General features: G+C 37.0%; 1 protein-coding gene across 7 annotated transcripts in view; it reads right to left on the reverse strand.

Moving 5' to 3' along the window:
- Positions 1-3,100: 3,100 nt before the first annotated feature.
- Positions 3,101-24,783, reverse strand: part of TSPAN12 (tetraspanin 12) — a 69,481-nt gene continuing 47,798 nt past the window's right edge. For 6 of the 7 annotated variants that reach the window (XM_054495642.2, XM_063667795.1, XM_054495641.2 and 3 more), the window contains 3 exons: positions 24,670-24,777; positions 20,774-20,917; positions 3,101-4,677 (listed from right to left, as the gene is read on the reverse strand). In XM_054495642.2, the coding sequence (XP_054351617.1) occupies positions 4,372-4,677; positions 20,774-20,917; positions 24,670-24,777 (558 nt within the window). In that variant the 3' untranslated portion in view covers positions 3,101-4,371. Of the gene's footprint in view, positions 4,678-7,138; positions 10,444-20,773; positions 20,918-24,669; positions 24,778-24,783 lie in introns of those variants that run through there. The other variant, XM_063667796.1, reaches the window with a different exon arrangement.

The following is a 24,783-nucleotide window of genomic DNA, read 5'->3' on the forward strand; positions in this document are numbered from 1 at the left end:
AGCACTTTGGGAGGCTGAGGTGGGCAGATCATGAGGTCAGGAGTTCAAGGCCAGCCTGGTCAACATAGTGAAACCCCATCTCTACTAAAAATACAAAATATTAGCCAGGTGTGGTGATGTACACCTGTAATCCCAGACACTTGGGAGGCTGAAGCAGGAGAATCGCTTGAACCTGGGAGGCAGGGGTTGCAGTGAGCCGAGGTTGCACCACTGACTTCAGCCTGGGTGACAGTGAGAGACTCTGTCTCAAAAAAAACAGAACTTAATTTGCCTGTGTGTGTATGTGTGTGTACAAGATACTTTAGATAATTTATACTTGTTCTTGGGAAATAATAGTAGGAATGAGGTTAGACAAGAGCATCATTTTGATTAGGCCTGGTGATATTGATTTACATGTAGGAGAATTTGGCTTTTCTAGGTAAAGAATCATCTGAGCTTCACCACAGGCTGGTGAAGATACCATGCCGCAAAACGGGGAAAGTGGAAGTTTCCCCATATTAGTGAAAGTGCCACATATTAGCTAAGTAAATTTATTCAGTCTCTTGGAGTCCCTCTTGTTCATCTGTAAAATAAAGTGGGGTGCCTGCAAATTGCAAATGAGTTGTGAAGAACAGAGAAAATAAGTGTAAAGCACCTCCTACATGTGTCTGGTACCTAGTACGCACCCCTGAAAGTATGAGGTAAAGAATGATTGCAATTAACACATAAAAATAGAAAAAGAAAAGCTTTCAAGATCAAGAGGATACCAAAGATTCTCCTATATATGTTTCCAGGATGTGAGGAAATGAGAACTCAGTTCACGGGGGAGACGAATCTGCTTGTAAATCTCAGGATGACAATAGGAAGGGGGTTGGGTGAAGCAACATAGCAGTTGGCAGTGTTTTAAAAAAGGGGCAGCTTCTTTGCCAAAGAAGATTCAGTAGTATAGTGATTTCTCCTTTCTTTACCTCCCTTGACTCATCCACAGGAGTGGGAGTTCAGACAAAAGGAAGCTTCTGTGGCAATCTATTTAAGATTCTCCTCATATAAGATTTGGTTCCCAGCCCATTTTCTGTCAGGCTTCCTGAGATGGGAAAGCAATGCATAAAAATTCTCAGGCTTGACAGTGAATTCTCCTGAGCTCCAGACTGAAATTTACAGCTGCCTGTAGACATCTCCATCTGCATGTCCTGCAGGCATCTCCAACTGTGTGTCTCAGACCAAATTAATTACCCTCTCATACTCGTTCCCCTCCAGTCTTCCATTTAGGTTAATGCCATTGCCAATTTGCCAGGCGCAAAATCCAGAAATTTCAGTTCTTTTACTTCTTGTCCCACACTCCCTGAGGTCTATCTACTGCCAATTTTTGTGGATTCACCCTGTTGTGATCTGTTTTATGCACTCTGTTTTTTGACTTCCATTGTACTGGTGAGGATCCTTCTCTCTCTCCAGGACCACAGCAACAGCAATCTATTCAGTCTCCTGCCAGGCCCTGCAGTGTGTACAACTCTCAAGCACTCCACTTACCTAGACTGTGGCCAATGGTGGCCCACCCACCCAGGAGTTGCAAAACGAGTATAACTGTCTCCTGGTCCCCTCTTTCTCACTTGGCTAATCCAGTTAAATTAATGAAATTTTCATCATTTCTCTTTCTGAAATTGCTTCGGTGACTTTACTTTGAGCCTACAGAACAAAGCACCCAAACTCAAATTTCATTCATTTCCTCTCCCGTGGCATCTCTTCAAGCATTCTATGATCTAACCACATTGAATCCTAAGTCGTAACTCCAAAATAATGTCTACTTTTTAACCTCAAACTCATGGCTCATGGAACGTTTTCCACGAGCCAGCTAGACTCCACTGCTCCTTCTGATCCAGCTTGAAGGCCATCTCCTTGGCATAGCTGCCTTAATTCCTCTCTACTCCATCTCTTATTCTTAAGAAGGGCCCCACTCACTGCATATTCCCTTATTTATTTTTCTTGTGGTTAGCACAAGTGTCTCTAACCCAGATTCTACAGTGTTTAAGGACAGACATCGTCTCTTGTTGCCATCTCTGAGTCTCCAGGGCACTTTGAATGGACTGTTAACCAGTCTAAAAATAATCTTCTTAAATTTCTACTTTTAAAAAATGGTGATTTTTTTTTTTTTTAACTAAAGAAAGCTTTTAAAAATTCCCAAAGAAACAGTTAACAGTTTTGTTTGCAATGTACCCAAACAGTGAACTCCCTCAGCTCTACTGCATTAAATATACTTTTTTAACTCGCTTGCAGTTTTATTATTCCAGGTGCACTGCTACCATAAGAGGCTTTGTGGGCTACTGCTATAAATGTCATTCATTCCCATTAAGCAAGTGTATTATATATAAAATGATTGTCTAAATTTATGTTGACCATTCCAGAGGGTAGTACATCAGGTAATACATCAAAATATCTGAGGTCTAAAAATGTAGAAAGCAACTTTTATAATTTGAGGACTTTTTATTTTACTGAGCCCAACACATTATATGCTTGCTCTTGCCGTGACTGTAAGACATATCAAAAAAAGAAGCAGCTAAATCTGACCATTATACAAATAATTCAAAAAAACTCATAGATAGCTATCTCAGTTATGTGGGTATTTTAGGTGAAATTACAGGGATTTGGGGTATTGAGGAAGTTATTAAAAGGGATGCTTTTGGCTCTGATTGAACAAGTAATGTACTCAGTTTTCATTAAAATCTATGGACTATTTTAAACATGGCAGTCAATTTCAAGGATTGTATTCCTTGACTCATTTGAAGAGAATTTGAAATTAACTGAGACTCATAGTCCCTTAAAAATTAATAATAGTTATAAAACTGTGATATGCAAACATTGAAAAGATAACACAAATGGGCATATTTTTATATTATCTCAAACAAGTATATTATTTAACATTTAGGTAAAACGCAAAAGTGAAAAATGGGCATCTTTTTGACTCCTCTCAGTGAAAATACATATTCTTATAGGTCCATTCCGGAGTTTGGAAATCAATATTAATACTTTATGCAATCATTCTTTCTCATGTTTTTCTCCCCTTGATAATCTTCTCAAGTGGCATAAGTGCTTGTAATGTATTAAAAAGTAGGCAGAGACAAATCACTACTCTCTAGAAAATATTTATTGACACATTTTAATTTTCTTTCCATATTCTGAGAAATAAACAAAATACACAAAATACAGTAAAATGCACTTTTCCCATTTCAAATAAATATACTATACTCTTGTAAAAAAATTTAATAATCTGTGTAATTTGCCACAGTATATTAATCAGTGAAATAAAACAAAGAATCTCTAAATTGTCACATGTTTTAATGATTCTCACAAGCATTCTTCTGGAGAAAAAGAACACTATTTTCTGTAGAATTTATATTGACTTGGAGACTATTGCTTCTTGTTTGGAGAAGGCAAAGATAAGCTTTTTAAAAAGTGTTTAGTGTCAAAAAGAGTCTTCATTTGGGAGAAAAACAGCATACAAGTCCTTTCTGAATCAACTAAGTTATGTGCAAATTTTCTTGTTAATACTTCCTAAAGACCAGACTACATTCTGAATAATGATTCCTATGTATCACACTGATAATTTTCAAAATTAGTGGTTAAGTATTTAAATTAACAGTTATATGTGTAATATAAGCCCAGGACAGAATATTAAAGCTCTATTAACAGGAAAGGCTAAAAATAATGATGCTATACAGGACAAATTTTCCTTTTCATAATGGTTATTCTTAACATTATCAGAACTGAAATCGACTGAATTATACAGATTTAACACAGACTTATATACAAATAGATCCCTGATCAGTTTAAGACAATGTGTTAGCTTGCTCTTTTAAGTGGTAAGAATATTTTAGTAACCAGCAAAAATCACATTTAGGTAGTCACCAATATTGAAAGTTTTCTGATATATAATTTATTTAGCATCAAAAGAATAGATCACTGAGTAATAAAAGTTATTAGTATTTTCTAACTTCCTATGTTAGCATTTAATTAGTACTTTATATACTAGTTGGTAGAAGTAAATCAACCTTTACTATAGCTCCAGTCCCACCATATGTGACTCATTTGCATGGATGCGGAAATGCTAATCAAACCATGCTGCCTCAAAACATAACTGTGTTCAGTAAAAGTCATACACAGGCTACATAGTGGGTATGACATCTGTCTTCAGCATTTTAAGTGCATCAGTTATTGTCCAGGTGGTGATTTATGACATGAAACTTTTCCCTCCTCATTTTAAAGCATAGAATAGTATATGCTTAGGTGTTATTTTATGGCAACATTTTTATTTCTACATATTTCTGAAACACATAGTGTACTCAAAAATTCACAAGTCCAATAAAACAAGTTTGTGGTTTTCTTCTGTGACATTTCTTTTTATAACTCCTCCATCTCAAAGTGTGTATTAAAGCTGTTTGCCATGGATGTGTGTTCAAAGATTCTTGACAGGCTTGGTTTCAACAGTTCTACTGAGGGACATGACAGGTGCTGAGAGTTGTCATTTTTCAAGGACATCATTTGGTCTGTCCCAGGCTCCCTTCTATCATAATACAGAGCCCAGAGCAGAGTAATGGTGAGAATCATGGCCAGGATTTGTGTCACCCCAATGGAGATTCCCAGAAACCTCAGCACCTGCAGTTGTTTGGTTCCTCTCAAAAAGGAATACATTTTCTTCCCACAACCCTGTAAAAGAAATACATGGTCAACATTACTTTAGATATGTTACAGAAGGCCAAAAATAGTTAATGAAAGCAAAAAATCTGTATCAGTTAATGAAATCAGACTATTTGGATCATAAAGTTTAAGACAGTGGTTCTCCTCAGGGAAAGCTGATGAGAAGAAGGAGAGAGGGAGGTGTGTAGCTTTTGAAAAGCCTGTCCAGTTGATTCCGATGAGCCAACCCCTTCTTTTGTCTTTCTCAAAACCTGAAATTGAGACCCACTGACATAAAACCCAATATCTAAAGCAGGGGTTGACAAACTTGTTTTCTTTTTTTAGAGAGCCAGATAGTAAATATTTTGGGATCTGTGGGCCATATGGTCTCTACGGCAACTACTCATCCCTGCCACTGTCACAAGAAAGCAGCCATAGACGGTAAGTGAATGAATGAATGTGGCTGGGTTCCAGTGAAACTTCAAACACATAAAAAGGCATTAAGCCAGATCCAGCACACAATGTTTATGATTTAATAATACTTAACACTGGTTTGGTAAAGTCGCTTCTCTGGCCACCTTAACCTATTTGATACAAACACAAGAAATTTGCACAAACACAGACATGCACATACATTCTGTGGGAAACTAACACAGACATCACAAAGACAACTCACCAAAATTTAAGTATTTTTCAAAGAGTTCCACTCAAGTATTCTATGAGAGCTCATTCGCTCTTAGGTTTATGTGTCATTTTAATAAGCATCTTTATATGACACAGTGATACAGGAGATATAAATTATTTAGGCAGATAGTGAAGGTAAAAGAGTCCTCAGTGGAATTTCTCTTTTAACAAAAAGCAGCTCCAAAATCATTAAAAGAACTGCCTGAAAAATCAAGCTGTAGACATAAACAAGCGAGCTGGAAGCTTGCACAGGTGAATACCAGCAGCTGTGCCAATAAAAAAGGGCTACCTGGGAGCCAGGTATGTTCAACATGGAGGCTCCATCGCCCCTTGTCTTTGTGTCTACAGTAAAGAAACAGGTAGTATGGTGCCAGCCAAGTAGAGGACCATCTGCATAATAAAAGATTAGGGTGGGGGTGGCCAGATTTTCATGCACTATGCGAATGGTACACCTGGTCCGACGAATCTTTCGTGCCCTGTGTAAATCAGACTCTGCCTCCTCAAGCTCATCTTTAAAACCCGTTGCATTTTGCTGTGGACCAGAAAACCCACTCGGGAACCCTCTCTGCAGGAGAGAGCTCTTCTCTTTCTTGCACCTATTAAACCTTCACTCTTAACCTCACTCCTTGTGTGTTCACATCCTTGATTTCCTTGGCCTGAGACAACTAACCTTGGGTATTACCCCAGATGAACGATGCCACTTCAACAGTATAGTATAATGGTTAAGATCATGAACTGCTATGTGATTTGGGGCAAGTTACTTAATCTCTCTGTGCTTCAGTTTTCTTGTCTACAAACATAGATGATAATAGTGCTTACCTGTCTGAGATGTTGAGAGGATTAAATGCACAGACACATTTTAACACTTAGAATAGTGCCTCATACATGTTAAGAACCCAATAGGTACAATCTCTTGTCTGATATGTCAGTTCACAGGTTAGAAAGCAGAAAGATCAAATTAAAAATAGATGGAAAATCTATGATTAGCAGATATTAATGGAAAAGTACAAGACACAACACTTCATGAAAGAGTATGAAAACACCAGAAGCACAGCATTATGTCACCAATGAGTACCTCGGCACAGCTCTACCCTACAAGAGCAAGGTGGCTGCCACTGTTTTACAGGACAATGAGATAACTGTCCAAAATGATTACTTGCTCTGGAGACATTAGATCATTAGCTTCCTGATGAAGCAGAGAAATATTTTACATATTTTGGGAAGAGTCATCTCAAAATTTGTTAAGTTAAAAAGGTTTGGCTTCAGACATCTGGAAAATTAATTTGCATGGCAACTTCATTTAACATCATTACCAAATAATGTGGCACTATTTTCTGACATCTATCTTTGAAGAAATTGATATAAAACAGCCTTGGATCATGTTTAGCTGATTCCTTACCTATGTGCTCAGTACTTAGTACAAAAATGGATTTTTAGTGAATGAAGAATTAGCATGAATATATTAATATTTTAGTAATAATAATTATAATAGATTTCAGAATTAGAGGTAAACTGGCTGGGCGTGGGGGCTCATGCCTGTAATCCCAGCACATTGGGAGGCCAAGGCGGGCAGATCACTTGAGGTTTAGAGTTCGAGACCAGTCTGGCCATCACGGTGAAACACTGTCTCTACTAAAAATACAAAAATTAGCTGGGCATGGTGGTGCATGCCTGAAATCCCAGCTACTCGGGAGGCTGAGACATGAGAATTGCTTGAACCCGGGAGGCAGAGGTTGCAGTGAGCTGAGATCGCCCCACTGGACTCCAGCCTGGGCAACAGAGGGAGACCCTGTCTCAAAAAAAAAAAAAAAAAAAAAAAAAAGATTTAGAGGTAAACCATTCAAGGATACAAAATTTCAGTTAGGAGGAATAAGTTCAAGAGGTCTACAATACAAAGTGGTGACTATAGTTAATAACAATGTATTAGTTATTCAAAAAAGTAAACCATTCAATAAATGTATACGCTGATGATTCGACTCTGTGAAATGCTGTCAGTCAATTACTTGATTTTTACCCTTTCAATAGTCTCTGGGGCTTAAATTGTATCTATATTGGCTTAAGATCTCCTACCTCTTTAGACTAATTCATTTTAAGCTAAGAAACTGTGCCAGAAAAGTAATGTTTCCTTTTCAAATCTGTGAATAAAATAAGGCAGAGGTTGATAATTAAGTACAGTTTATTATGTTTCATATCTTGGCACTGTTTAAAGTCTATTTCAGTTTATCTTAAACAATCACATTTATTTTTAAAATGGTACAGTAAATTCTATCACCTAGGATGGTTGGGGAATGAGACCTATTAATACTGAACACCCTAGAATGGGAGGGGTCCTTGGAAGTCATGAATTCAACTTGTTATCTTTTAAAAACATGGCAAAAAAGCACTTGTAGAGTGACATAGCTAAACTGGTATGGGAAGGACCTCCAAAGAATCTCTACTCATGTAATCAATGAAAACACTGGCAAAAAACCTGTTAGCCTCAATTTTTCTAGAATTCTGGAAATTAACCAAAGTCTGCGGCAATCTGAGGAGCGTTTATTCACGAAAAGCCGCCGAATCTCATTAGGAACAGCAAGTGCTATGGAATTTTCATTTACCCTATTCCCATCCCTGCTCCCCTCAGTAGCCTGGAAAGCCAAGAGCCTGCAATCCTGGTGAGAACTGGCAGCCTAGCTGCCACCAGAGGGCGCAGAATGGGGTTGCAGCTCCTTCAAGGCGCCTTTCCTGGAGGATTGTTACTATATGGCTGGTCTGGCCTGGAAGACCCCACTCAGCAGGATGTCTTTATTTGACCTGAACTTGAAGCTCGACTAGGGAACAGCCTCTGGTCCCTCCCTCCCCAGGAGGTTACCAACGACAGTTAGAGGTAACTACTGATCTCTGAGGCTGCCTAAGGCAGTTGGTAACAGTTGTGCACATGGGGGCTTGACAAAGCTCTGACATATTCGTGGGGATCTTGAAAATTACACACATGAATAGGGCTGTGCTTAGGTTCAGGGGCTGTGCATAGTCCCAGGAAAGACCTGCAAAGATCCTAAGATCTCTCCTCTGGCTGACCTTGAAGCTCTGTGCACCCTTGGTAAAGGCTGGGAGACTCACTGGTTCTAGGCATCTAAGGAAATCTCTGTCCATTCATTAACTGACCACTAAGCTAACCGAGCAGAAACTTCAATGACCACATGTGACAAAGAATACAGCCTTTACAGAATTAGTTTAGAAAATGCCATTGAACCAATAAATAAACACAGCAAATGCTGGAGAGGTGGAAAAATCTGATTTTCAGAGCTGTCACATTATATTATTTAAAATGTCCTGTTCTCTTAAAGAAAAACAGTTATAAGACATGCAAAGAAACAAGAAAGTATGACTCACAGGGGAATAAAAAAACAATGAATGAAATTGCAGTTCTAATGAGAGGGACTCCCCGACTCACTAGACAGCCCTGTCCACACCGGAATAACACTAATTTTTAACAAGCACTCCCTTGTTGGAAACTGCCTTCTTTGTAAGGATGCACTGGTTCTTAGTCTGCTCTTAACCCTTCCCTTTTCCATAAGGGAGACAGTCATAGCTGAAGAATCAATTATCCCTTTCTCTTTAATTATTCTCCTCTCCAGGCTAAATAGTCCTAGTTTTCAAGTTTTCCAAATACGTACACTTAATCATTCTGTTGATCCTTTTCTAGACTGTGTTGATTCTGTCGATGTTTCTTTGAAAATGACATTGATTTGTAACTTAAAAAACTATAAAATGCAATGAAATATTAAGACAATCAAGGTTATTGAAAATGACTTTGGATTCCAATGACAAAACAGCTTTTTTGGTTGCCCAGAAATGTAGACATGCAATTGTATTGACACGTCACATAGTTGGGACTTGGTGTCCTTCCAGATCACTGGTCCCTTAAGATTATGTTCACACTCAGGTAGGCAAGTATGCTTTGTTCCAAGCAAAGGTCCTACCTAGTTAGACTCCTCCATTTATATAGCAAAATATCAGGTGATCATTTCCTCATTTTGTTTAAAAAGCATACAGGTAACTCCTCAAACAAGGCAGAACGTCAGTCCTTAAATTTGTCATCAGAATTCATTAAACTATATTTTATGCTTCTCTATCAAGAGTCTCTCCAAAAGAGGTGTCAACTACAGATTATCTAAAAGAAATGAAATCAGTTGACATCTCAGTACTTTATGTCCATCCATCAAACCAGGTCACCAAAATGTGCCAACTTGCAATATATTAACTTATGCCCTTGCATATTATTTTCCACCAAGGTGTACTTAATGATATGTATTGGAAAACACCATAAGAAACTGCTCTGTAAAATTTGTGAAAAATGGTATTGAAGATATTTTTTCTCGATAAAGTAGTAGATATAAAATCCCACTTGATAAAATATTTAGAATTTTGCTCCCTTTGAGGTTGAATTACTTCAAAAAGAGAGAATGTTTGCTCTCCTAACATTAGAATTATGGTGATGATTGTACCTCCTTTTCACCTGGGCTGTCAGAAAGCTGAGAGGCAAAAAGGACACTCAACCACAGTAACTGTCTGTCTTCATGTTAAGCACCTCTGCTTACTCTTTCCTTTAACCTTGACTTTCCAATTCTGTTTATATTTTATTATTAATTTACTGTATTTTTGTTGTATGCTGCCCTATATCCTTTAATAAATTCAATTTTAAAAGACACAGAGTATAATTATATAAGTAAAAGCACAAATTTCTCTATAGTACATGCAATTAAATATTTCTTTGCTGACTCTTTAGGCATGTAGAAACTTGCAGCAGACAGGCGTTGATATAATTAGCAGATTTGTCCCCACCCAAATCTCATGTTGAAATGTAATCCACAGTGTTGGAAGTAGGGCCTGGTGGGAGGTGTTTAGATCTTGGGGGTAGTTTCCTCATGAACGGCCATCCTCTTGGTAATAACGGAGTTCTCCCAAGATCTGTTTCTTTAAAAGTGTGTAGCACCACCCCCCATCTCTCTCTCCTGTTCCTGCTTTGGCCATGTGATGTGCCTGCTGCCGCTTTGCTTTTTGCCATGCGTCAAAGCTCCTTGAGGCCTTCCCAGGGGCAGATGCCATTATCATTTGCCTTTCCTGTACAGCCTGTAGAACTATAAGCCAATTAAACTTATTTTCTTATAAATTACCCGGTCTCAGGTATTTATTTCTAGCAATGGAAGAATTGCCTAACACAGGTGTCATGCTGAATATCAGTGAATCATTTTCACAAGTACTTAAGTTAAGAACCAACTTTCCAAAGAATAGTTCTCTTCTTGAGAGATAGTCAGTATTTTTCCAGATTTGTCTGTATGAGATGATTGACCTCCTCAGTCACTCTGTAAATTCTTCATTGAAATAGCTCCAGGGTTTTCTGTCTGTTCTGAATCACTCTTATTGAAGTAATTCAACCTGAACATAACCCTGAGCATATTTTGAACCAGTCAAATAATTATGCATAAGGTTTACATTTTTCAGTGTAAACTTGTCTTGAAAAGTAAGACATTAAGTCTAGATAAAAAACATAGATGTGTTTATATGTATTTATTATACTATTTACAGATATTTAGCTGCATAAACAAACATTTCTGTAGAGTAAAAAGAGGAGACAAATGATAAAATTCAAAACTGCATTTCATTTCACAAAGAGTATTTTATTCAGAATAGGAAAGAACTGAAGTGTACTTGTTTGCTTTTCTCAAAATAAAACACTGAATTAATTTTACTTAAAAATGTTTTCTTCCTAAATAAAGCTAGGTTAGCCCTATGTTAATAACTTCAGATAATTCAAAGGTATGAATGAGACATGTTGGCTAACCTACTTTATCTGCTACAATATTAAAATTCTGGTCAACTATTAGCTGTAAATAATAACACTACCTTTATCAGAGAAAAATCACAAATCCCCTACATTTCCTGGAATCTATTTGAAGCCATGTCAGGATGCCTCATTTCACTTGAGGAAATTATACACTTGAAATTATTCTCTGATCTATCTCCAAAATGAGTTTCTAAAATTGGAAGAACACCCATGGCTTTTCAGTACTCAATATTCACAGGCCACATCAAAAAGTCGGGAAGCCTTTTAATGTACTTATGAAGATAAAGTGTAAATAAAATCTAGGTGCCAATACATGCCAATATTAATGTTTTTGTAAATAAACATGACTCTCATTTGAAATAACTATATTGATTATCAGATGCAAATATACAGTCTTCAACCCTCTTTCTTCTAGAATTGAAGTAAATGACAGCAGTTAATGAGCTCACAAGATTTAAACAGGTTAGACCAAAAGTTCTCCACTGATAATCTTAAGCTCTGCAGGGAAATAATGCTTCCTTTAAAAAAAGCAGCAAGCAATAAAATTCACTACAAGACTTTCTGTTCTTTAGCTCTCTCTTAGGAGAACAGAAAGATAACTAAATCTGTGCATAGAAAATGCAGTAGAAAAAAGTCATCTTATTATTTCTTAATATACGAAAGGTCCTCATATCTCATTTAACCCTCGCAATATCCCTATTACATAGGTAGAATAATGAAATGTAAAAGACTGCATTTACTGATCATTTTTCATTTTTACCAAAAAAATGTAGTTACAAAGAGGCTAGAGTCAGAAAACCTGGAAGGCTTCTTGCTCACTAGTGAGGCCAGTTCCAGCAGCCTGAGAGAGCAGAGTTTATTCACAAACCCCTCCTGCAAATATTTTCTCTCTTGGGGGCCCATTTGGGCACCTTAAATTTGCATCTATAAGAAGTTAGAGGGTGTTAAAACAAGCAAAGTGAGAGACTGGACCAAGTCCCAAAAACTTTGACCTGAAAATCTACCTTCAGCAGCACAAACGCACATAACCAGAAAATACATGCTTCACTGTCATTTCAAGCAAAACTAAGGACAATTTAGCTAGTTAAAAATCTAATCATATCCCTTTATCATTTTTTATTGCGTCTATTTGATTCTTCTCTCTTTTTTTCTTTATTAGTCTTGCTAGCAGTCTATCAATTTTGTTGATCCTTTCAAAAAACTAGCTCCTGGATTCATTAATTTTTTGAAGGGTTTTTTGCGATCCCACAGAAATACAAACTACCATCGGAGAATACTACAAACACCTCTATGCAAATAAACTAGAAAATCTAGAAGAAATGGATAAATTCCTCGACACATACACTCTCCCAAGACTAAACCAGGAAGAAGTTGAATCTCTGAATAGACCAATAACAGGAGCTGAAATTGTGGCAATAATCAATAGCTTACCAACCAAAAAGAGTCCAGGACCAGATGGATTCACAGCCGAATTCTACCAGAGGTACAAGGAGGAACTGGTACCATTCCTTCTGAAACTATTCCAATCAATAGAAAAAGAGGGAATCCTCCCTAACTCATTTTATGAGGCCAGCATCATCCTGATACCAAAGCTGGGCAGAGACACAACCAAAAAAGAGAATTTTAGACCAATATCCTTGATGAACATTGATGCAAAAATCCTCAATAAAATACTGGCAAACCGAATCCAGCAGCACATCAAAAAGCTGATCCATCATGATCAAGTGGGCTTCATCCCTGGGATGCAAGGCTGGTTCAATATATGCAAATCAATAAATGTAATCCAGCATATAAACAGAACCAAAGACAAAAACCACATGATTATCTCAATAGATGCAGAAAAGGCCTTTGACAAAATTCAACAACTCTTCATGCTAAAAACTCTCAATAAATTAGGTATTGATGGGACGTATCTCAAAATACAGATACAACCGCAAGTCACAGTCAACCAGATCCCATCAGCAGCTACTTGCAGAGGAGATAATGAAGTCAGTAGAGAGACAGGAAGGAGCGTCTTTGACTTTATATAAAAGAACCCTGAGAATGGAAATTCTTGGGGATATTCCATCTAAATAACCACTGAACCTGCAAACTGCAAACTGCCTGCTGTTGACTATCTGAGCAGGAGGCTTTATGGATGTTTACCTGAGAAAAAAGTTTCATTATTAAAAAATCAGAATCCTATGACTACATTGTCCTAAACCGTCTTTTTATAGTAATGCCTCAAATTTGTGAATATGTTTCCCTTTTTATTCGGCAACTATTCGCAGACTTCAGTATAAAATACCCACGTATTATCAGGACATACAGGACTCTTCAGAATCCAACCCCTGCCTTTGGTATCCCTGTAAATGTGGCCCTTCTCACACCCTGTGCTCTAGCTGTGCTCTCTTGCTTCCAGCTCTAACTTTGCCCCATTGTTTCTTGGCTGGGAATGCCCTTTTTCGACCCTGTGCCACCCTGATATTTTCTGCACGTGGCTTACAGCTACTTATTCTTTAAGATTAGAAGCCCAAAGAGTTACTACCACTGCTATGTGTTCCCATTGGGTATCTCAATCATAAAGATGATAGCAATTAAGGATTGCCTGCTCTGTGTCAGCCTCCTTTTTTTTGTGCCCCACTTAAATATTTTCTAATTCCTACCTTTTCTTTTAGCTACTGATGTTGGGAATCTGTTCTATGCGGACTTGACCAACTTCTATGTTGGTGTAACTAGCCAGTACCTAGCTGGAGGTCTAAGCTATGACTTCTCACTCCCTGCCTCGGCCTTCTCTTTTAATACTTGCCCCTAATTTTTTGTTTCAAGTGTGGCAATTTACTTGGTCTGAAGTAGAATCCTACTAATAACTGGAGAGCTGGGTTGTCTGGGAAAAAAACAGTTGACCTTATAACTAGATGGAGCGTGCCAGAAAGGCCACTCCCAACCATGGCCTTTTATTCCCACAACACTCTGTCAGATCTCCACTTATGGCTCAGGAGTGATGAGGAAACATTTATGATAATAGAATGTTGTATATGAAAATTGCAAAGCAAAAGTTATTTCTATCAGTCAAAACAAATACACATACTGTATTGGCTCATCTTTCTAATTGGTCAAAGATGTTAGCAGGAAAGAAGTGTTAACAAAAAGTGTTGAGAACTCAAATATCGCCCAGAAAAAATAATATTGGTTATAAAACAAATATCATTTGCCAAGGACAGCAGAGTATAGAGGAGACAGGTGAGAGCAGTATTTCTAATCAGGATGAGGGCTCAGAGTGTGAATTCATGACTCTCAAGTCAAATATCATACAACACTCAACTGAGAGAATAAAACCCTCAAACAGCCCATCCCACATGGTTCACCACTGATACAGTTTCTCTCCATGACCAAACTCTATTCAGGCTCCACTGAGTTCTTTTTCAAAAGAACCTTGACGTTTGGACTTTGGTGTTTGTCTCTGCATTGTCCAATTTTAGCAGGAATCTTGGTAAGTAGGTTTAGTGAGATTCCCCATTCTTCATACTTGATCATCCTTGATATCTAACTGGCTTCTTCCTTCTCCACCCATTGTCCAGCTGATGTCTGATCACCCTGGCCTGCCTTCAGTAGGAATCTTGTTAGGTAAGGTTTGCTAGAATCCCATCCCTCACCACTATGCTTCCTCTTAATGATTTTCCATCCTCTGACCCCCAGCCTGCTCCTTGACTATAAATTCCCACTTGCCCATGTTGTATTCTGAATTGAGCCTAATCTGTCTCCCCCACTGCAAGACCACACTGCAGTGGCCTTATTCCTATCCCGATAATCCCCGCTGAAATAAAGTTTTCCTTATCTTTTTTTTTTTTTTTTTTTTTTGAGACAGTCTCACTCTGTCGCCCAGGCTGGAGTGCAGTGGCACAATCTAGTCTCACTGCAACCTTCACCGCCTAGGTTCACCTCCCAGGTTTAAGTGATTCTCCTTCACCTCCCAGGTTTAAGTGATTCTCCGGCCTCAGCCTCCCAAGTAGCTGGGACTACACTCATGCACCACAGCATCCAGCTACTTTTGGTATTTTTAGTAGAGTTAGGGTTTCATCATGTTGGGCCCGTCTAGAACTCCTGACCACAAGTGATCCACCCGCCTCAGCCTCCCAAAGTGCTGGGAATACAGGCATGAATCACCGTAACTGGCTTCTTATCTTGTCTTTAACAAGTGTCATTAAATGATTTATTTTTTCTTTAGCAACATGAGCTACCCTCACTTTTAATCTGGAGGAGCACCTCTACAAGTCTGTTTACCTTCTGTGAGCACTGGTAACCCATACACACTTGTCATTATGAGGTTCTTTTTCCTGTAAGCCAAGACTCAGAGAAAAAGGTCACATCCCTTCACAATCACACCCCCTGTTGTTCCCAATTTCCTTTATTTGTCAGTGTTTTCTAGCATTGGGAGAAGAAATAAATAAACTTCTAAAGAGGTATAAATGGGTTTGTCAAAGTGGAAATTATTAAGAATATTTAAAACTCAAACCCAACACATGGAACATAGAAAGTATGAGGGTCTAAAGGAAAAGTGTCCCAAAGGCACACAAGTGTGGAGGACATGTCTGTGTCCAGCCCTTACATAAATCTGTGGGAATACTACTTTTCTGAAGAAGCAGCCAATATATTTGAATAGTAGTCTTTCTTCTAACTACTAGACAAAGAAATGTGTCTCTGGAGGTATATTTTAGTTGACGTTCTGTCCCTCTTTGTTTTACATTTTGAGTCAGTCCATTTGAAGCAGGGCCTGTTGTGAGCCTGTTTACTTCCATTTATTTTTCTTGAGGTAGCACACAGAGGAGTAAAATGGCATTTCAGCCTTTTTGAGGGGCTATTTATGCTAAGTTTCCTATCTGAGACAGTAAGTGCTGCAACTATTCTTTACAACTGTGTTTTCTCATTCTTTTACATATGGAACCCCAAGAAGAGTTGATGAAAGCTATGGCTCTTATTTCCTGGAAAAAAAATGGATATAAAATATTGAAAACAATTTTTGCAGTATCATTTTTTCCTTGAAGTCCATCCAAGAAGAGCCCTGGTCCATGGGCAAGAGGTTGAGTGTCCCTGCTCTATAAAGACTTATTTTCTAACTGCCGTCTTTTATGTCTTTTATTTATGCTTCTCTTCTCCGGATCAAGTCAAGACATTGCACTTCAGTAACTGATATGATGAAAAACTCAGCAGGTGAGAGAAGACAAGAGATACCATAGGCTTGTGCTTTGCCAACTTAAACTCTGAGTCTGATATTTTGCCAAGGCCAAGTCTTACACCTCGCATTTAGAGTGTGGTTACACAGGTGATTCCAAAGAACAGGGGAGTGGGCTGTCAGTAATCACGGGCCCAGACCACCCAAGGGTGGGCCTTTATACTTGCAGTTTCCTTGGCCAAAAACACTGTTCCCCAGCATGGGTGCTTCCTTTTCGTCAACTGGTCTCAGTTCACATATCACCTCCTAAGAGGGCCTATTCCTAACAATCTAAGTAACTCCCTCCCAACAAAGCTCCAGCACATTACCCTGTTCAGAGTCTTCAAAGTGCTTACCACCACCTGAAATTATTTTCTATTGCTGTTTTTCTCTTGTTAAACGTATGTATCCATAACTAGAATATAAATTATATAGGAGAAGAGATTTTAGTCTGTAACACTCTCCACTATATCCCTAGCATTTAGAAGAGCAAATGGAACCCAGTAGGCAATCACAAAATATTCTGAATGAATATTGGTTATCGTATCATTATTTTGAATGAGTGAATGTGATAGATCCAAACTGAGGGTCAGAGGTATTTTCATTATAGATTTTTAAACCTATACTTTAATACAAGTTTGAAGCTTATTATGGATATTTGAAGAGCTGTGTGCCAAACCTAACAAGGCTCCTGAATGTTTCTAAATGTGCAATTGTCGCTATATTTCTGCTGTCATTTTTCACAGGTTTCCAAATGCGTCATAAAATATTATTGGGTCAGGGACCATGCAGGCCACCAGATGGCTGAGAATGATTTATTTCCTTAACTTCAGACTACTGAAGAATGATTGCAGGAAGAAAGCCAGTTTTTATCTCTGAGCTTACAGAATATGAAAGATAAGAGAGACCTTGTGGTTCATCTAGTCTGGATTCATTCTTAATTTAAAAACCCATTCTACACTACCAATGACATGGTTATCTGACCTTGACTTCAATATTTTTAGTGATGAGACACTCATTATTTTACAAGATAACCTGTCTCACAATTGGATGGATTTTGATGAGCAAGGTCTTCCTTCTATTGATTCAAAATTTCCTTCCTGTAACTTCTGGCCCTTGGAGCAACAATGTGTAAGTCTAGTTCCTGTTCTGAATTATGAACTTTGAAATATTTGAAGACATCTCAACTATCTCCCTTCAGTACTCTCAACTTCTGAATAAACATCCCAAATACCTCCAGCTGTTCCTCACTTATTTCTCCTTTTAGAACCTTCATCTTCCTACTGAATGATCTCTGGACACGCTGTAATTAGGAAACATATGTTCTCCAGGGCAAAGTGGAATTATGTCTTATTTTTAATCATGGATTTAATTGTACTTATGCCATAAAACTACTGAATGATCCTCTTTTGTAAGTCAACTATGCATATAATTGCATACTATATCATTACCAATATCAGCGTATGTTATTAGTTGTAAAATGCAAAAGCAGGTTACTCTGATATAATAAGCCCCCATCTTAGCTGGAAGTCTGTGTCTAAAGAACATCTCATGGCTGACAATGCCAGCTTGCTATTAAAATTCTTCAGATAAAAATATGAACAAATTTCAAAATAATCTGGGTTATCAACTTGTACATGCACAATAGTATGGCTTGTTTCAATTTCAAAATTCATGGAGCAAGCAATTATAGATATCCTAAAAGTAAAGCATCCCTTTATAAAGTAGTATTATTAGTGAAAACAATCTAACAAAAGTAGTGAAGATGAATTGTATTTTTACAACAATAAAATTATATTAAATGTATAATGTGGAACAGTCTTCAGCTAAATAAAGTAAAACTGAAGAGAATTAGTCCATATTCAGACTTTATGGGAAGATCTGGTAAGTTGATCTCATGATCAATAGTAGTTATAATCATATCATCAGTATTAATCACTAAAGCAGATACAAATTATACCATAATGTTGTGGCCCAATAATTATCACATTGACTTGCTACTGGTAAAAACTAACAAATGGACAATTCACACTAGGAAATTTGGTAGGTTTCAATTTACACATCTATACTTCTAACTATATTGTAGCCATCTGTTCTTTTAATGTCTAATAGTGAGTTATAGTATATTGGAATATCCATAATATGTTTATATGTAATACTACCTCAGAAATATTAGTACTGTTTTCCATTTTATGGAATAAGTAGGAGTTTGCTGCATTTATTAGTTGATGATTCCTACTACAGACACTAGCCAATATTCAGCTTTCACCCAAAACAAAAGAACTAGGTTCAGTGCCATAATCACTGAAGAACGTACAGACACTAACCTACAACAACTTTCTGTTCAATAAACTATATTTTGTATATTCCTTTTCATTCAAAGCCAAATGTTTCTAAACAAAGTATGTATAAAACAATAACATCCAAACACAATGCTTCTCAGCAGTGTGAGCATGACAAAAAGTATTCTGATCATCTTTTAAAATAAAAAGCCTGAATTATTCAATTGTTTGAATAATTCTTGTGATTGGTTGGATTATGTCCTCCCAAAATTCATATGTTAAAGAGCTTAGTACCTCAGAATGTGATCTTATTGGAACATAGGATTGTTGCAGATGTAACTAAGATGAGGTCCGACTGGAGGACAGTGGGCCCCTTGTCCAATATGACTGTTGTTCTTATAAAAAGGGAAAATTTGGAGACACACAGACAAGGAGAACACCATGTGAAGATGAAACAGATCAGGGTGATGCTTCTAAAAGACGAGGAACTGGGAAAATTGTCAGTGCACCACCAGAAGCTAGGGGAGAAGCATGAAATAGATTTCTCCTCATGGCCCTCAGAAGGAATCAACCCTGCTGACACCTTAATCTTGGAGTTAGCCTCCAGAACACTGTGACAATAAATTTATGTTGTCAGAGCCACTCAGTTTGTGGGACTTTGTTATGGCAGCTCTAGGAAATTATAACAATTTTTAAACTCCTAAAAAATACTTGGCACTCTCATTTGGGGCATGCCTTCAGAGTCGAAAGCACTTTATTTTGGATATCCTTAAATGGTGACATATTCTTGTCTTCTGAGATATGAGTAACAGCCCAGAGTGACTCATATCTAGGACATGAATATAATGGATCACTTGTATAGGTAGTACAGCATTATTTAATTAATTACAACATCCAAATTAATTAATTTACAATATAAATTGACTGCCCATCTCAACAACTGACTTTGGCAGACAGTCTAAAAGATGTTTTGAATGGTAGTATTCCTAGGGATAAAAAGTATAACCTCCTAAGATGACCACCTTGAAATATATCAAAATGCAAGTGTTATAAATCCTGATGTGTTTTGTTTTAAATTTTCATTCTTTATAGCCCTACTATATATACATGAGTTATATTATGAATAGTGTGAGCAGTGCCTTGTGATACCAGTACTTGACTAGAGATGTATCTGGGGAATGATCCCAACCCCTTAGCCTAAGCAGTTTCCCTTCTATCTGATTCACATTTTGCATTTCCATTCTAGATAAAGACTGCCTAACAAAACTTTCTGTGATGATGGAAATGTCTTATATCTGCATTGTCCAGGACAGGGGCCACTAGTCACAAGCGGCAGTTGAGCACTTGAGATGTAGCTAGTGCAACAGAGGAACAGACATTTTAATTTTAATTAGTTTTAATTCAAATGGCCACATGTAGCTATTTGGCTACTGTAGAGGACAGTGCAGTCTTAGATTTTAATCTGAAAATAGAATTTTACTGCTAACAAAGTCTGAAAATCATCAGTAAAAATGAATGAATAGGAAAACTTCTGCTAAAATGGAGTAATTGATTATTCTGATCAATTCTCCCAGAAAACACAAGTATGTAAATTTCCTGGCCACATGAGGATTGACTTTACTGCCACTGAGCATAAAACTTCAATCAGTGAACTGAAACTGACATCACTAATCATTAGCCAGCAGGGGGAGCTGGAGAGTAGCACGGTAGCATTTTCTTTGGAGAGGTTCTTTTTTTCCCCTCCTATGTGTTGGTGATCTATTAGGGGCTCTTAAAATACGTATTCTGTCCAGGAACTCCAAACCCTGCGTTTCTTGCATATCCAGTGTTAGCTACATACTCTGCCTGTGTCTGTTTCAAAGGATCCCCAAGCGGTCGGAACTTGATTCAAAACAAAACAGTTCAAAATCCAATTAATTACAAAACCTGGTCTTTCCCACTTCCCTTTATTAAAATGTGATTAATGTTTAGATTTTTATGTTGTTTTTTAGCTTTCTTCTGCTTCTCCCCATATCAGAGAAAAATTTTAAGGCCTTTTATATTTAGACAGAGACGGAAAATTTCATTGGCATATTGTTGATTCTTTAAAGTTATTCCTAAGAAAACATCTATCCATAATAAATGAACCATATATGGCCTTACCTCTTGATAAAGGTCACTGAGATCTTCCTGGTGGGCCTGTTTGGAACATCCTGGGAATTCTCTAACACAGCAGGAATCTGGGGGCCAGTCCATCTCTGTCATTTCCAACCAGTCGGTGAAATATACCACTCCACAGCACTTAAACTGCAAAAAAAATCACTAGTCAGCCTCAGAAACCACAAAAATATTTTCTTAACTTATAGGAGATTAAACATCAGTTTTTTTAAATTTTTGTACCCAGAGCTATATCTGTCATCACCTAATGATATATGTACAGTCTATGTTGATGATAGAAATGTAGTAAAGGAACACCATGGCTAACGATTGCATAATGGAAGAATTCTGAGTAATAATGCCCATAACACATAAAAACAAATCAGGCATGACTGAGACTCACTCCCTAACTGTAAGCTTGTCTACAAGTGACTATACATAGCAACAGATTGAACATACACACTAACAAACCCAAGTAGCTGACACCTTACCTTTATCATTAAACATCTAACCACCAAGGGCCAGTTAATCAAATTTTTCTATTGCCCAACATATTCAAATATTATATTAAAAGTTTCTGTAATCTTTGTAAAAACATGTGTTGACCAAAGCCCACATCACAAAAAGTTAGCAGACATCGATTCCTCAGCTAGTAAAATATCCAAAAACTTTAAGAAATAAACATAGGTCTGGCCAACTAATGTTTATTCAACTGAGCAAGATTCTTGAAATAAATGTTCATATTCTATTACCATAATCTCAGAAGAAATGGTGTGCCTTTAGCTTGAATAAAATTGGATTTAAGAAAAACTATATTGACATTTTTTCTTTTTTATCTCATTTCTCCAAAGATTAGCAAAAACTTTCTCTGATCAAGGTTTGGAAACACTGCTTAAGGACCTCTATAGATTAGATTCAGAACAATTAACTATGATGAATAATTTTCTGTCCTTGAGTGGAGAGGGAGGTTGCTCTTTCCCCTCTAGCCAGAAACAAGGACTATGGGCAGTCACTGAGAACTTTGCCAAGAGTGACTGGCTATGCAAATTATGCAGTCGAACAGATCAATCTATGTCCAGGTTTGACATTGCATCATAAAATATCACAATCCCCCACGATTTCAAAATTTAACTAAAATTAATTTTGAAGAATTCTGAACTTCTCGTGCAAAAGGAAACAATGAAAATACCACAAAGTATTCTGCGTTGTTACACTGGCCTAAATGTCTGATTTTTAAACAGAAAAAAAATCATCTTAAGAGTATTACAAATGATGAATTACTGAAAGCTATGGGTAATACTAAAATTTTGAGAAACTTAAAAAATATATATGTTTTTCCTTTTTAAACTTGCTCTCAAGGTCATGAGTATACTATAAACATCACAAATTTAGTCAATAATTTGACGTCACATATTTTACATAAGACATTAAATATCCTTAAATAATATATGTAGTATAAGGACTTCATAAAAATCATAAACAAGGAAAGGTTAATTTTCCAAGTCCATCTTTTTAAATTCTTGCACTCAAAGAAAATCCATTTCTCTCCTTTGCTAATGACATGAGTCCTTTCTGTGTTGATGACAGAACAGTTCTTGGAACTCTCTAACTCCATCCAGCAAGGAACAGCCTATCGATATGGCTTTGTCAGGAAATAAGATATTCTACATAAATGACTTTCTCAAATATAAGTATATAATGTTCTTTCTCATTATAAGTATACAATGTTCAGTGCTGAACTTACTTTTATTTTAGAAAGCATTTGTATATAATTGTCCTTCAACAGAAGATAATGAATTTATTCTGAAACTTTTTCTGAAAACTCCTTTAAGTAAGCCCAACATCATACCAACATATTACTGTGGTCTACATCTCCTTGTCATTTTCCTGTCTACTTTAATATCGTATTGTGAGATAGTACTACTCTTGCTAACGTGTCAAGCTCTAGAAAATACCATCCATTTTACATATGAGTAAACTGAGGCCTTTGACGGTCAAGTAGCTTGCTAAAGTTACAGGCCAGAGTGTGGCACAGTCTATTCCAAAGCCTATGCTCCAACTACTATGTTAAAATAAATAAATAAACACATTTTTTAAAGTTAGTATTCTAAAAAGGTATTAAACAAACGTCATTGGGGCTTAAGTGAGAGTCCGCTAAGTTGAGGTACGTGCATAGAATTGCACTGAATGAGGAGCAAAGGAGACTGGCACCTGATAAAGTTGCTTTCTGCAATATAGGTTATTCTAGAATTGGGTCCCCCACCCAAATTCGTATGTTGAAATTCTAACCCCCAGTACCTTAGAATGTGACTGTATTTGGAGATAGAGTTTATAGAGGTTGTTGAGTTAAAATAAGGTCATTATGGTGGGCCCTGATCCAATATGACTGATGTTCTTATTAGAAGAGGGTATTTAAATATATATATATATGGAAGACAATGTGAAGACACGGGGAGAAGATGGCCATCTGCAAGCAGTCATTGCAAAGTAATATAAGGGATATAAGGGATTTAAAAAAACTCAGGTTCTTAGAGGTCTTCACCATCTCCATTTACATAAAATAGTCTTATGATAATGGAGGAGGAAACTTACCATGTAACAAATCTAAAAATAAGTGAGCTATCATTTGCAGTACTTGTACATTGTCCATCTAGGTGGAGCTTCCATCAGAAAAAAACTCACTTTGTTTTTTAACCTGGATTATCACTATCTACATCACAAATTCCAGAAAATAACGAGCTCTGGGCAGCATCTACTCAGGACGGTAGCTGACATAACTTACTATAAATTTCCTAATGCTTATTTTCTCTTTGTGTTGTTTTTAGCACAAATATACAATAAATAAACAAAGTTAGGAAGCACTTAAATAAACAGGAAATCTGTGTTACAATGATAATTTTTACCATCTCAACAGTTGTACACAGAGAGCCAGATTTGGAGATTGTCCTGGACTTGAACCTCTGCCCATATCCAGGACAAAGTAAGTGAGCAGAGATCTTGCTATCACGTAAGACACTAATTCTCAAATGCTTTGCGGCCTAGCACTAAGATAAATTAAATGAAACTGAAATACTTATCCATCCGGGAATGTCACTTCAATCACAAGGAAACTGCTTGGAAGAAGAGCTTGGTTTGAAGCAAGATCAATGATTAACTTCAAGTCACCAAATTTTAAACATCTGAATACAGTCCTCACTTGAGAAGATGGTTCGGTGCAGTGCTACATGGCGGTTAGGTAAGAAATGCTAAACGCACCTATACTTTGTAATGTTATTGTTAATAACCATAGGCTAAATGAAATCTAACTTATGACATCATTTAATCTTCTCAACAACCTGAAGAGATAGGTATTTTTATTATCACTATTTTACAGGTGAGAAAACCAAGACTTAAGGGAGTTATGTAAATTATAGAAGCTCACTTAATACTAAGCAGCACAGCTATGATTTTAACCAAGGTCTTTCTGAACAGATCATGCCATTAATAATATACTGACTTCAAAGTCCCAAATGAGAACAATCATTTTTTTAAAACTAAAATTATGTTTAAAATATTGAGAGCTCTAAAAGTCATGAAAAAATCTATTTGTCTGGAACTTGGATATTTATCAAGTTAACTCTCATAAAAGGAAAACTTCACAATAATTTAGCAAAATGGCTTTTCAGAAGTTCTTAAATATATGTGAACCATGTGAAATAAAGGGGAAATGGTATATATGGGAAGAAAATCAGGCTATGAAGTTACTTAAGATATTTTTCAAGAAAGAATTGCACCAGAGGTTACTGAATCATAGGCTTAATTTTTCAGCACAGAGGAAATTACCAAAGCCAAAGCTTTAAACGTCTGGTTTGAAGGTGCATCACTTACTTCACTCTCTCTACCTCAGAAATTTTAGCACTTACCTCTCTCTGAAAAAAATTCCAAGCATGAGTAAGCCACCGATATCTAGGTAATCCATAATTTGTCATCCTGGCTTTCAAAGTGACCATATCTGACCATTGTACTGGAACCTGGTG

The sequence above is a fragment of the Pongo pygmaeus genome, chromosome 6 (genome assembly GCF_028885625.2).
Source record: "Pongo pygmaeus isolate AG05252 chromosome 6, NHGRI_mPonPyg2-v2.0_pri, whole genome shotgun sequence".
NCBI classification, from domain to species: Eukaryota; Metazoa; Chordata; class Mammalia; order Primates; family Hominidae; genus Pongo; species Pongo pygmaeus.